Here is a 13,661-nt window from a genome sequence, read left to right as displayed (position 1 = left end):
GCAGGCAACTTACATTATCTCCGCACCCCTACCCGAAGGAACAGGATCACCACTGGACCTCCCCAGACCAGGGCCTCTCCTGGCTCACAACGCTCATCACCTGCACAGGACTTCAAGCCACAAACAGTGGCTCTGTGTCTTATTTCTACCTGTGTTTCAGAGTCTAGAAAGAATGCTTCTTACTAAAATGAACCTGCCTATAGATATCTTGGTCTTGCTGACATGAGTCAATTATTAAAAGAAAACTCACAGTTCCTTAGTGAGTGAAAGGGCTCCTGAGACATCTATCAGCTGTTCTCAAACTTCTCTGTGCTGAAGAGTCACATGGTCTCATTTACACTTGCAGATTTCTAAGCCCCAACAAAGCAATTCTCATTCAGTAGGTCTTAAATATATTATCTTTCTAGAAGGTTAATTTAAAAGTCTGAATGTTAAATTACAACTTTTTCCTTCATTTTAGAATTTTAGGATTGCACATACAACAAGTAAATATTTATGCATTTTATGCTTCTGTTTCACAACAGCACACATCCCTGGCTGGCAGCAAACTCCTCAGTAACTGCCACCCAAGGTCAGCAGACTTAATGCCCATTTTACAGATGGAGAGAAAGAGGACAAAAGAGGAAGAATCTCTGGCTTCAGGTGACACACCCATAGAATTTGCAGGAAGACTGGAAACTGTGTCTCAGATTTTCATACAGCAGAAACTGACAGAGCAATAACTGCCCATGGGCATTTACTGAGAATCAGAGTTCAAAACGAGGAAAAAGAGATGCAGATGTAAAGAAAAGAACGACTCTTCCTTTCCTTTCTTCTTTCTTTTTTTGAAATCAGGTTTCTTAGAAACATAAGATTATGTAAGGGGAGGAGGAGGACTGTGAATTTTAAGACCTTCTCGATCAGATTCTAACAAATTTAAGTATTTGAAAATGCATTTATTCAGGGACACACATTGTTTAAAATACTCCTTCTACGGGGAGAATTCCAACCTGGGTCTGGCAGCTTTCCATGGTTTTGGTTGGGTGAACAGTGTTATTTCAAGAACAGTCCTATGAGCTGCTGAGTTGGGGTTCAAGTTGCTGAATTCAGGAGGAAAGGAAATTCTGATTCCCCCTCAATCCAGGAGGCAAGAGACTGAAAGCCACAGGAGTCTAACTTAAAATGCTTTCTGGGGGTGGGACTAGGGGAATCACAGCCCAAAACAGAGTAAGGGTCAGGCAGAACTTGACCAGATAACTTAACCATGTTTGGTGGTCACACAAACTAATTTTCCTAAAATTTCACCCAAAAAGAGCGGGGGGGGGGGGTTGGGGACACCAAGGCTTTGGGCTGGCATAGTACAGATTTTCAACCTTGGAAGCCTCGAGGAAACATCCAACCTTTTCTTTCGGTCTGAGGAGTCTTGGTCCAAGCACAGAGTAACTGTCACCTACCTATAACAAACGGCATGTTTGAGCACAACCATCGGTGCCGTGGGCTGGCCAGCCAGAAGGTGGCTTCCCTGGGGACTACAAGCTACTTAAGAAGCTGCTACACTTCTGGGAAGCACCAACTACTCCATACACCACTCACTTTGCAGCTCCTCCACTGCCTTCATCATTGTCTGAAGATGATGACGTAGAAGAACCAGGAAAGTACGCTGAGTCCACGTGATTGGGACTGCCGCTTGGAGCTGGGTTGATCGGGGAGGACCGTTCATACAGTGGGGTATGCTTTCCTTCATGAGGAATGTTACTGTAGTTCTGCTCAGTCAGATTCTTTCCGCTGGTTTCCAAGGTGAGAGCCGGCTCAGCGAGGCTGTATGGGTGTGGACCCTGGCCCGGAGCACCTGGGCTGGGCACCTGGGGGGCCTGAAACAGAGGGTAGAGATCACACATGCATACACACTGCCTGCATGGCCCGGAACACATAAGCATAATCCGGCCTTGGCTAAGTTTTAATTCAACAAACACTGTGAAGCAGGTGCTTCACATATCCTGAGTTTAAGAAATTATTTTAGCATTCATTAAGATTTGATACATATGCAGCTTTCAAGGCAGCTGTCCCACACCAAGGCTGGGCAAACCAGCTGAGGAAGGAAAGGAAAGGCCTTACCACAGGCTTTGCTTGCAGAGAGGTCTGTGGAATGTTGAGCATCTGGGGGGGGACATACGGTGGCACTATCCCAGGCATTCCAAACGGATTTGGTCTGGCTGTTTCATCAATACGGAAAGAAAACAATAAAACAACTGTGAGCAGGAGGACATTCCCCAGGACACAGCGGTGGCTAGCACACATCTCCACCTGTCTTGTACCTCCTCAGGTGCCAGCACACCACTGGCCCCACTTCCCAGAAACCTTCAGAGATTCATGTTTAACATTAAAAATACTTAATCTTATGATGACCAATTTTATACACTGGGGCTAGAATTCTAACTTTCAAGAGTTTTCAGTTAATGTCTGATGGTCTCTTTGCTTTTGTCCATTTCTTTGAATGCCTGGCTTGTCTCTGTCTTTAACTTAACAGGTGTTCTTATTCTCTCTCTGCTCACTGCTGACAAAGCTGGAAGCCCTGTAGTACTCTAAGCACTAAAGGAACAAAAGAAGGACACAGCACTTCCCCTTCCATACGTGAAACAATGGAATTTTTCTATTTAAACTAAAATTAGGTTCGTAGCTACTAGCACACTTTTAAATACAAAAAGTGAAGTGTGGTAGTCACTGCCTATACTTTTGGTTTGTTTTCATTGTTAAGGAAACCATGATCAGGTTATACATGCATTATACATACACTGCGGGGTCAGTAAAACTTGGGATTTTGTGCTCCCTTAGAAAATGACTTTATAAAACCTGTTCTGATGTATGCTGGCATTTGTCCTTCATTATCCTCGTGCTAACTTGTAACAGTGAAACACAGAATGGAAGCCACGTAGAGAAGCGGCCCCAAACACAACGTCAGGCAGGAGTGGGTCCCATGTCAGCTTAAAGACATGACATAAAGCAATCAACTCAGCCCAAGGTTCAGAAACCTCCATATCCACAACACTCAGTCTCCTTGCGGGTCTGAGGAGAGGTGGGGGTCAGCACAAGCAAGGCCAGCACGGCAATGCCCCCAGCATGCGGTGATGGGGGATGAGTGTGGCCTTCATGTCAAAGACACTTCAAAATATCATGATTTACTAATGTGATAAAAATGAGGAGACTCTTCAGGGCTTTGTTCATTTGCTGAACAGTTAGGTGTGGCGTGCCTGAGAGGACAGGCTGTGAGGGCCAGCCCAGGGCTACTACAAGACCTGGGGGTGTCATCAGGACTCAGACTGCAGGAGACACAGAGAAAATATACCCAGTGAGAACACACAACAGACCCTACTGGTGCCCCCACGGCCACACCGTCTCTTCCTTAGGTTTCTTTTAAAAACAGAACAAAACCAAGCCTAGAGCTACCTCAACGCGAACGTCATTTATCAGGAAGAGTGCTTTTCTAACTTCAAAACCTGAGGGACATCAGGTGAGAAACACACAACCCATAAACCACTACCAACTTGTCAAGAAAAATAAACACACATTTAATTTAACTAAAAAAAATAATAAAGTGCCCCAAACCCTCCCTCTCATTCTCTGAAAGGAAACTCCCACTGATTCCTAACCTGAGGCTCCCTGAGCCAAGCCAGTCCTGGGCCGCAAGGACACTGGGAGCACTGAGGCTTGGGCCGTTGCTCACTTCTTACTACCCCACAAGACTCATGAGCCTCAGAAGCCATGATCTGTTGGAAGATCCCATCTCAAGCGCCTGGTGCTCAAGTTGGAAATACCATAGCTCGCATGAACAGAAAGCTTGGCCGAGCTTCCACTTTCCACTGAACAGAGATGGCTGTGGGACAAATAGCTGGGAATGGTGATGCTGGCACATGTGCATGTGGGGCTGGTGTCCCATCTACACACTTGTCCACACGCTCACATACACACAAATGTTCACCACACAGACACACGTGCACATTTGCCTGCACTCACACACACAAGGAGACATTCCTGATCAAACAGTAAGTCCATGAGTTATGAACCTCTAAGTGTGAGATACGTGATGCCGTAACTGAAAGTCCCTTCTCAGGTGATTCTGAATTTTAGCCAGATTTTGCGTGAAAGAGTATTATGAAATCCACTTAAGCTCTAATGCTGTAACTTAAATCACTGTAAAAAGTCTAGCATATAATCCCTTGTAGCTGACCTGCCATACTTAACTTCAGAGTAATAAGAATGAGAGACTGGACTCTTCAATTATGCAGCATCATCCAAGTGAAGATGAACATTTATGTTTCACTCTATTTTTGGCCATTATATGCTACAAAATTCCTGAAAGCACAAACTTTCCTTAAAAAAAAAAACACAAGAAAAAACAAAAAGAAAGAAACCCCCCAAAACAAAAACGCACACAAAGCTATAACTTAAAAGCAAAGATTTCCAAGGAAAGAACATTTCCTAAAATCATATTTCAATCACTGACCTCAAATAAACCTTTGAGAACCCACAGGACTAGTTACTATTCTATCATAACCTAGTCTATTAAGTGAATTAATTTGACTACATTTCTCTGATGGCTGCAGAAATGCCTAATAAGCGAGGGCCTGCCTCTGCATACTGCATGCCTTCTTATAAATCAGTTCTTGTTCTCAGTGCCCTCGTGCAGCTAAGCAGAGTCATTGTCTGTCTTCTGTGTGACAAGGACATCTTTCTGAGAATTGACACCAGTTCAGAGTGGAGATTAACACCACCAGTTTCTCATTCTCTTCCTTTCACAAATACTTACTAAGAGAGGTAGGCCTTTGTTAGAAAAGTATGCAGAATGAAGACAGACGAAAGGGAAAGAAGTATTTAATTAGTATTTGAAAAATATTTTCATGATTAAAAAATATTTAAATATTAAAGACTTTGAGAATAAGAGAAAGAAAGCATGCATTGCAGCCCTTACGGCTGTGCTTAGTTAGCTGTGAACTCTCACAGATAAGACACTCTGTGCAGTATCCACTCCCTTGAATTACTTACTGTGCCTGTATGAAGCTAACCAGCTTTTCTCTAAATTAAAATAAGATTAAAAGAAGGAATGGTGTTAACCAAAAAACTCTACTGAGAACTAGTCACCCCTACTCCTACCTAACAAATATTCATCTATTACTGGGCATGTTACTGTGAAGATGTTACATTAAACAAACAATAGCAACAAAGTAATATTTTTTAAATTCTATAATTTAGATGGGTGCTGATGCATGATTTAAGTGTTACACAAAAAGCATAGCTTTGAAAATTTAAAGAATAAATAAACCAATATATTCCCTACCACCAACACTAGTTTTCAATGCTTGCAAAAAAAACAAAGCAAAATTTTCAAACTATGTTAACCATGTTGACATATTTACTCAATACCAATATTCTACAGAACTTAAGGTACAAAGTTATATGGAGAATTTTACGTAATTTGTTTTCATCCTCTCCCAAATGAATAGCTTCCGAAGGCAAGCTAGTGTGGGGGACAGCGGGAACCAACAGGACACTGGTGTGGCCTATGAAGCCTGGTAGGCCGCGCATAGCCAAGGAGGCATGGGGGCTTTTGGGAAGGAGGAGACAGAAATCATCCCAGCTCTTAGAGGACTGAACCTTGTCAGTTTCTAGTGAGTACCAACTCCCAAGAGCTCAGAGCTGGGGCAGCTGATGCCTACCTGGAGCCACAGTACTGGCAAGGCCCCACAGGAAGAGTTAGAGGCCACTGTCCAGGAGAGAAGCCCTCACAATGGAAGGCTAAGTGTAGGGCAAATTAAAGTCAGATCATGAATAAAGCAAGTAGGCACCTGAAAGAATTATGAGCAATGAAAAAACTTAACCTAGGGAAGCACATTTCAGGTTAATACATCAATAAATAAGACCTTTCTGAGAACTAGAGCTGTTCAACAATGACAAGGGCTGCTTTGACTGCTTGACGGTTGGTGTAGGAATATACCACGGTCAGGAGGTATCCTGGTGCTTACACAGCATCCCTGGCTATCCAAATCTCTTCTGTCCTTGAGTTTGGATAGCACATGTGGACCTCAAAGGATACAGTATTATTCAAATCCACGTGACACCTGAGTCTAGAAGAGCAAGAGTCTGAATAGTGAGAACTTATCCCAAATTTTATCCAAACCTATTAAATTCCTGAGTTCACTTAATCAGGTTTGAATCGTAGGCGTTAAGTAGCAAAAGAAAAGAACTCTTAAATTTCATTCAGCCACCTACATGGTTTTATAAGTCTATGATAAATCAAGACAAAGCAGTTTCTGTCCATCTGTGAATTCTAAAAAGCACAACCTAAAAGAAAAGTCTAAAGGCCTTTATTTGGAAGTCACTGATAAACTGAACTAGCAGTCCCCTTCTGTCACTGAATACTGAGAAGCCACCAACAGACCTGATGACAAGCTGTGCCCATCTCAGGAAGACACACCTTGCAGTCTTTTAAACCAGACAGCAACTGAAAGGAGATGTATTTTCAGTTCTTCTAAAATGACCAATTTTCAGGTTTTTTAAAAAAATGACCTTTCAAAAACCCTTAAGACCAGACAACCTATAGCACTGCATACCACATCAACTGAAATAAACTGACTAAAAACTGAATGAAAGGTCACAGGAACAGACTGAGAGAATCCACTGATCTACCTAGGAATCAAGGAGAAAGAATAAGTGGACTTCCTATTTAACATGATAGCATCTTAGCTTCTCTTTGGCAGCATCTATTCTGTCAGACCCATGGGGGCTTGACATCAATGCCATTTGCATTAGCTTTAAAAAGATAAAAATTGAAAAAGATGAACATGCACACATCTCAAAAACAGCAAGTACAGAATGACAGGTACAATACAGCGTTTAATTAAAAATCAAAACACTATGACTTATTATTCCATATATGAGGTAAGGAACTATAAAAACCATTAGAGGGGGACAGACATGACTTTTAGAAAAGCCTAATGTAGGGCTTCCCCAGTGGCGCAGTGGTTGAGAGTCCGCCTGCCGATGCAGGGGACATGGGTTCGTGCCCCGGTCCGGGAAGAGCCCGCATGCTGTGGAGCGGCTGGGCCCGTAAGCCATGGCCGCTGAGCCTGCGCGTCCGGAGCCTGTGCTCCGCAATGGGAGAGGCCACAACAGTGAGAGGCCCACGTACCGCAAAAAAAAAAAAAAAAAAGCCTGATGTATTTCTTTAAGACATTTGTTAAACCTGTTTAGTGGGTACCCTAATGCTCATGATACTATCCTTTGTATTTTTCAGTTACATTTAAAGCTTTCCATAATAAGAAAATTTAAGCAAAAACCTTGGAAAGAGTGGGTTTAGTAATCAAAACTATAAGAATGAATATTATATAACTTGCCAAATTTCAAAAACTTATTAGTAGAGTAGAGCAACAGTATAATATCATATACTTGGTGACAAAAATTTTTTAAAGTGATCATTATAACAGTAGAAAAACTAAAAATATGCTAGTGATGACTACAGAACATGGTTAAGTAGATTACAGCACATCCCCACTGTGGAACATTAGACAAGCTTTAAAAATACTAAGGCAAAAAAAAAAAAAAAAAATACTAAGGCAAACCTTTGTGAAGTTACAGGGAAGCTCCAAAGGCACACTGTTGGGTGGGAACAGGGCAAGTTGCCTTATAGTATGTACGGTGAGGCCCATTATGGGTCCTGCGGCCTGGCTACAGCCAGCACTTGCAGCAGGAGGCCTGTGCCACCCCTGCATAGTGAGCCTGGGCGCATGGACGATGGCAGGTGGATGAGGTCCTGAGGGCCATGTCACCTGGCGTAGGGTAGCAGTGACGCTGAGGAGTTCAACAGTTCGAGCAACAGGAGCAGCGCGGGCAGCGTTCTGATCTCTCTCACTTCTGCTCCCCAGACACATGTGTACATGCCATCGCCCTCTATTCTGGGCAGGTCACACTATGGACTCTGCATGACCTCTGTGTCCCACAGTGGACCCGAATGAGTGACCTTGGGTCCTGGAGACCTAACAGCCTCTTCTCATCAGCTGAGGAAGCCCAGCAGGTGCCACATCCTTCTTCACAGACTGTGTCTTCATGTTCAGGGGGGACATTTCCTGACCAGCCCCTCTCATGCTGGGAGTGTGTGTTGTTGGGGAGGTAGAGATGTATTTTCAAAAAGACTTGTCAACACAACCTAGAAGCCCAGCAACAATCAACAGAACAGTTTGGTGAGCACTGTGCAGACTGTGTAGCCTCAGGAACGCGCCTTCTCAAGACACCAGAAAGTGATGCCTTCCAGTAAAGCCATGGCTCAGAATGAGGGCCCACTGACTGGTCCTTGCTTCTCCCTTACACTTGAAGATGCACCTTTCTGAGCCCTGGTCCCAAGAGCTGTGGTCCAGGAGCACCAACTACGGAGTCTAATTGTTCCTGTTAAGACAGTAGGCATTTATGTTCTCTTGTAGATGGGTCACCAGCGGTTGGCACTGAAGTTTGCCATCTGGCATTCTGTGAATCAGGATCCTCTGACCCAGTCAGGTAGAACGTGGCCAGCCTTGGGGGCCTGTCAGGACACAGACTGATGCAGGCCCCTGACCTGGGCAAGCCCGTCCAGATAAAACACCCATGGGGCCTCTCTGCCAGCACCTAGGAAGTTTCTATAGCCAGAGGTCCTTTCTTTGTGGTCACTATGTAGAATTTGTTCTTTGCTTTAGCGGTGACAGCTCCTATTTCAATATGGTTCTCTTTGCACAATTCTCTATTATTTGTTCACGCTGGCCTGCTGCTCTGAGGGCTCCCTTGGTCCCCACCAGACCCCTACACCTCTGTGCTCCAAGGGACCGGGGGTCACTATTACCTCCAACCTTCCTTCTCCCTTCATAGCCCCCTCTCAGCTTTCATCATCCACCTAAAAGTTTAAGCATGTTCAAAGTTCCCTCCCATTTCAAGCCCCACCCTTTATGGAAGCAACTGGAGGTGGATTTGGAGGACTGGTGCTGGCCACCTACCCCACCCTCTTCCATATTTTACAGCATAGAAGAAGCCGCAAAGCTAAAAAACTATTTTTCCTAGGATCCCTTGCACCTCGTTGAGGATCATGCAGGCACCCGCACCTGCACGGGGTCTGGGAGCTGTGAGTGCCACAAAAGTCTCCCCCTCACCTCTTCTGACAATTGTTCTTGCCACGACTCCTATTCTGGCTGCTGCACTGCTCTCCCTGTGCCCCCAGCTCCACCTCCTTTCCCTGATCTGAGGTACACCATCTCAAGACCTCCATACAGAGGGCCCGCCACAGAAAACCTCCCCAGGGCATCCGACCTACTTCCGCTGCTCCAATTAGTACTCAGGGTACACACACAATAAAGAAAAGCAAGGGGACCATTAATACAAAATTCAGGGTGCCGGAGTACAGGGGAACATGACCAGGAAGAGACAGGGATAGGGCTCTGATACTAGTAATATTCCATTGATGTTTGTTTTATTTACTGTACAAATATACTGTGTGTATGATAGTTTCAAAATAATTTACTGTACAAATATACTGTGTATATGAGAGTTTCAAAATAATTTACTGTACAAATATACTGTGTGTATGACAGTTTCAAAATAATTTAAGTTTTTACAATGAAAAAAGTCTTTCAGTGAGCTTACGTGGTCCAAAGTGTAAGTCTAAAAATCTAAGGCCATGCATGGCCCGACAAGCATCACCTGACCATTCCTTCCCTTGCTTTCCTGTGCTGCAACCACATTCTTCTGTTTCTTCTACATCCTGTCCTCTCACCTCAGGACCTTTACACATTCTGTCTCCTCTGCACATATACTTCCTCTCTATTGTCGTCTTGCTAAATTCCTACTCTACACTCAAACCTCACCTAAACATTAATTTAATTGAGCAGAACTAAACACTGGTTTAATCAAGTACTGTTTTAACCGGGTTGGTCTTCTGTGACCTTCCTGTTCACATTCCTGTATGATTCCTCGTCTCAGTCACCAACAAGGGCAAGGATGACATCTGTCTTGTCTACCACCCCGTCCAACACTCAGCATAGTGCCTGGCAGGAAGTGAATACATCGAAGGCTCATTTACGTTTTTCAAAAAATTAATAGACTATTTTTTGAGCAGTTCGGCTTTACAGAAAACATAAGCAGAAAGTATACACCTTGCATTAGTGTGCTACATTTGTTACAACTGATGATCCAATATTGATGCCTTACTATTAACTAAAGTCTATAGTTCACAGTAGGATTCCCTCTTGGTGTTGTGTATTCTATAGGTTTGGACAAACTTACAAGGACATAAATCCAGCATTATAGTATCATAAGGAATATTTTCACTGCTCTAAAAATCCCATGCTTTGCCTATTTATTCCTCTCTCACCCTCAAACCCTGGAACCCCTGATCATCTTAATGTCTCCGTAGTTTTGCCTTTTCCAGCATGTCATATAGTTGGAACCATACAGTATGTAGCATTTTCAGATTGGCTTCTTTCACTTAGTAATGTACATTAAAGGTTTCTCCATGGGTTTTCATGGCTTAATAGCCAATTTCTTTTCAGCACTGAATAATATTCCATTGTCTGGATGTAGCAGTTTATTTATTCATTCACCTGGTGAAGGATATCTTGGTTACTTCCATGTTTTGGCAATAATGAGTAAAGCTACTATAAACATCCATGTGCAGGTTTCTGTGTGAACATAAGTATTCAACTCCTTTGGGTAAATACGAAGGAGCAGGATTACTGGATCTTGTGGTAAGAGTATGTTTGGTTTTGTAAGAAACTGCTGACCTGTCTTCAGAGTGGCTGTAACATTTTGTATTCCCACCAGCAAGAAATGAGAATTTCTGTGTTCCACATCCTCACCAGCATTTGGTGGTGACAGTGTTCCAGATCTTAAGCTATTCTAGTAGGTGTGCAGCGAGAGCTCATCTATTTTTCACTGAGGAAGGCCAAGAGGACACAGTGCATGCTTCTTCAGACTAACAAGGCCTCTGTTTTATTTGCACAGCTTTCCACAAATACACCAGGATTAGTTCACGCCTACAGAGTCCACGTTCACAGACCTGAGGCGGGCCTCTAACATCTGTTATTTGTTATTTTTAAATTCTGCCAATGATTTTGGAGCACAGCTAAGGTTTAAGAACTACTTGTTCAACCAGGAAGCCAAATATTGCTGACAACTCAATTCTGACATATCTTACATTTAGACTGCAGATTCTCTGGAGATGGTGGACATTAAGTGCTATGATGGAAAGGAAAAAATTATAATCATATCTAGATCCCCCATTCCCAACACAGTGTTTCTGATACAGTAAATGCTTGAAAAATAATATTAATCTCACCTGTAACATTTAAAAAATCTATCTAGCAGATAATTCAGCAATAGACATATATACAGATAGGTATTATATATTAAATATCCATAATCTATAATATGTTATATAATATAGATAATTTCTGGGAGTTCATAGTACAAAAACAGCATGGGCTGGAAAAAATTCTTTTTCCACACTGAAAAAGACCACGCACTATGCAGACCAGGCCTCCCAGCAACGGGACAGGGAGCATGTGCACTTCCTTTGTAAATTCCACACCATCCAATAACAGTATGGAGATCTGAGGTTTTTTCTCAATGCTGCAGAGAACCACAAACTCAGAAGGAAAAGCATGGAAGACATAGCAGTCACCCCCCAACGCCAGTCCACATGGGGTCTGGCCAGGAAGGTTTTTCTTTTGAAAATACAGAACCCTGAGGCTAATTAGGCTTCTGAAAACTGTTCTGTGGTACAACCTAAAATTCCAGCCAGATTTAGAAACCTCTGGGTAGAGTCAACTCTCCCCATTTTTCTGTAAGATTTCTTCAAAACTCTACACATATTCCAGTTTCTAAAATGATTAATACAGACAGGGTCTAATGAATAAGGAAGTTATTTTCCAATATTGGTTCTTCAAAATTCTGAATGCGTTTTCCTATAGAATAATATAATGAACTATGGTTGGAAAAGACCACTTATGACCTACCTATTACTTATAAGAATATTTTTGTGGAAAATATGTCTTAGGTTCTCACTTGGGATGCCAAGAAAGTATTTCCCCAACTCAGTGTTGCCTCTTCTACGCTCTTGATTTCCGTTTCAGTCATCACTCTCCATTTAGTGGGTCCCTAACAGCACATATAGATGAAATCAATGAGCACTTTCTCCAGATACTTTTATTTCTTTATACTTATCAGAAAAAAACCCAATAAAAGTGATTTTTACATTAATCTGTTTCTGCTGGCTCCAAATTATGTATATCTAACCTGAAATAAACCTTCTTTTTCAATCTTGCCTCAACCTCTCTCAATTTCATCCCAATATTCCAGGCCATACACTGAACTCTACACTGCCCCAAACTTCCTGCCCTGTTTTAATTCTGTGACTGTACTTTGTTAAGTCCCTTGCTGTACAATTCAGATTACCGCAACAGTCAGAAGCAATGCGAAATGCTTTATAGAAGGATTTGTAGGTAGTTATCACCTACATTAACCTGCTTGAAAACATCACCCTGAATACCCCAAATTCTTTACCAATTACACCACTGTTGTCCATAAACCACTGAGTGAAAGTGAATTCTAAGAGTATTGACTTCATTTATAAAATACTTACCTCATAATGTCCTTTGATGATTTAATAAGAACATGAAAGCACTTTATAGAACAGTAAATATTTTTAAGAAGTTCAAACTTAAACCTAATTTAAAACTCACCTTCCTCTTCAGAGCATCTTCCAAACTGTTATCAGCTCAGATAAATGCCAAATGTTAAGTCAAGTGTCTTTCTCTATCCTTTCTCTCTCCACATTTTCCTTCTCTTTAAATGTTCTAGTCCCAGGTATACTATAATGAATGTTCAAAGTACAATTGTCGTATGAGGACTAGAATGTCACTACAGACAATCTCAGGAACGTGACTTCTTTCATTATATGAAATAAGCACAACTGAAACAACGGTTGGCAATATGATTTCTCACAGCTTTACTGCTCTGGAGCCTAAGAAAGGCAATCTCACTCAGGAAGGAGGTTGGTATTTAGGGTTAGTGCTTTACAACCTCCCATGAGATATTCACTATCAAGCAGCCTTCAGGCAAACAGTTTATAATTGTTTTTTATTCCCCAATTTCAAATCTCTGAGTGAAATTTGATATTTTGCCAAAAAAGGCAACAAGAGGAGACACAAATCCACTGCATTTATGAAGGCACTTATAGATCCAGAGGGTCTTCTATGTCCTTGGTGCTCTCTGCAAGAGGACACCTCACAGACAGAGATTTCAGCATCACCATCATCTGCTAGCCTTGGTCCTCATGGCTGCCTGCTCTTCTCCTCCACTCTCATAAGTTTTCTCTTGCTCTTCAACACTTTCAGGAATTACCACTGAGTCTGCCCAGGAAGTTCTGCTATACTTATTTGTATAACTATAGAAATCTCAATTCAAAAGAATAAACCAACAAGATTACTGGGTGAATATTTAAATCTCTTTGGTTATTGCATGATCAGTATCTATCACAGAGGCTTTGAGTTACTTACCTAAGTAATGTGGTGGGTGAAATGCCATAGGCTTACTAGTCGCTGAATAATATCCAATTGCTCTCTTAAATCGAATAACTTTGTCATCTGTTCTAGACTGAAATAAACGCAGGAAAA

The 13,661-nt window shown here is 42.2% G+C and overlaps 1 protein-coding gene across 2 annotated transcripts in view; it reads right to left on the bottom strand.

Annotated features, from left to right (window-relative positions):
* Positions 1 to 13,661, bottom strand: part of FAM120A (family with sequence similarity 120 member A) — a 104,984-nt gene that overhangs the window by 51,087 nt on the left and 40,236 nt on the right. Inside the window, exons 5-8 of one of the 2 annotated variants that reach the window (XM_065879271.1) lie at positions 13,545 to 13,641; positions 12,510 to 12,512; positions 2,095 to 2,192; positions 1,573 to 1,850 (exon numbers count right to left, since the gene is read on the bottom strand). In XM_065879271.1, the coding sequence (XP_065735343.1) occupies positions 1,573 to 1,850; positions 2,095 to 2,192; positions 12,510 to 12,512; positions 13,545 to 13,641 (476 nt within the window). The remainder of the gene's footprint in view (positions 1 to 1,572; positions 1,851 to 2,094; positions 2,193 to 12,509; positions 12,513 to 13,544; positions 13,642 to 13,661) is intronic. The other variant, XM_065879272.1, reaches the window with a different exon arrangement.

The sequence above is a fragment of the Phocoena phocoena genome, chromosome 6, assembly GCF_963924675.1.
Source record: "Phocoena phocoena chromosome 6, mPhoPho1.1, whole genome shotgun sequence".
NCBI classification, from domain to species: domain Eukaryota; kingdom Metazoa; phylum Chordata; class Mammalia; order Artiodactyla; family Phocoenidae; genus Phocoena; species Phocoena phocoena.
This window is presented reverse-complemented; position numbering and strand designations above follow the sequence as displayed.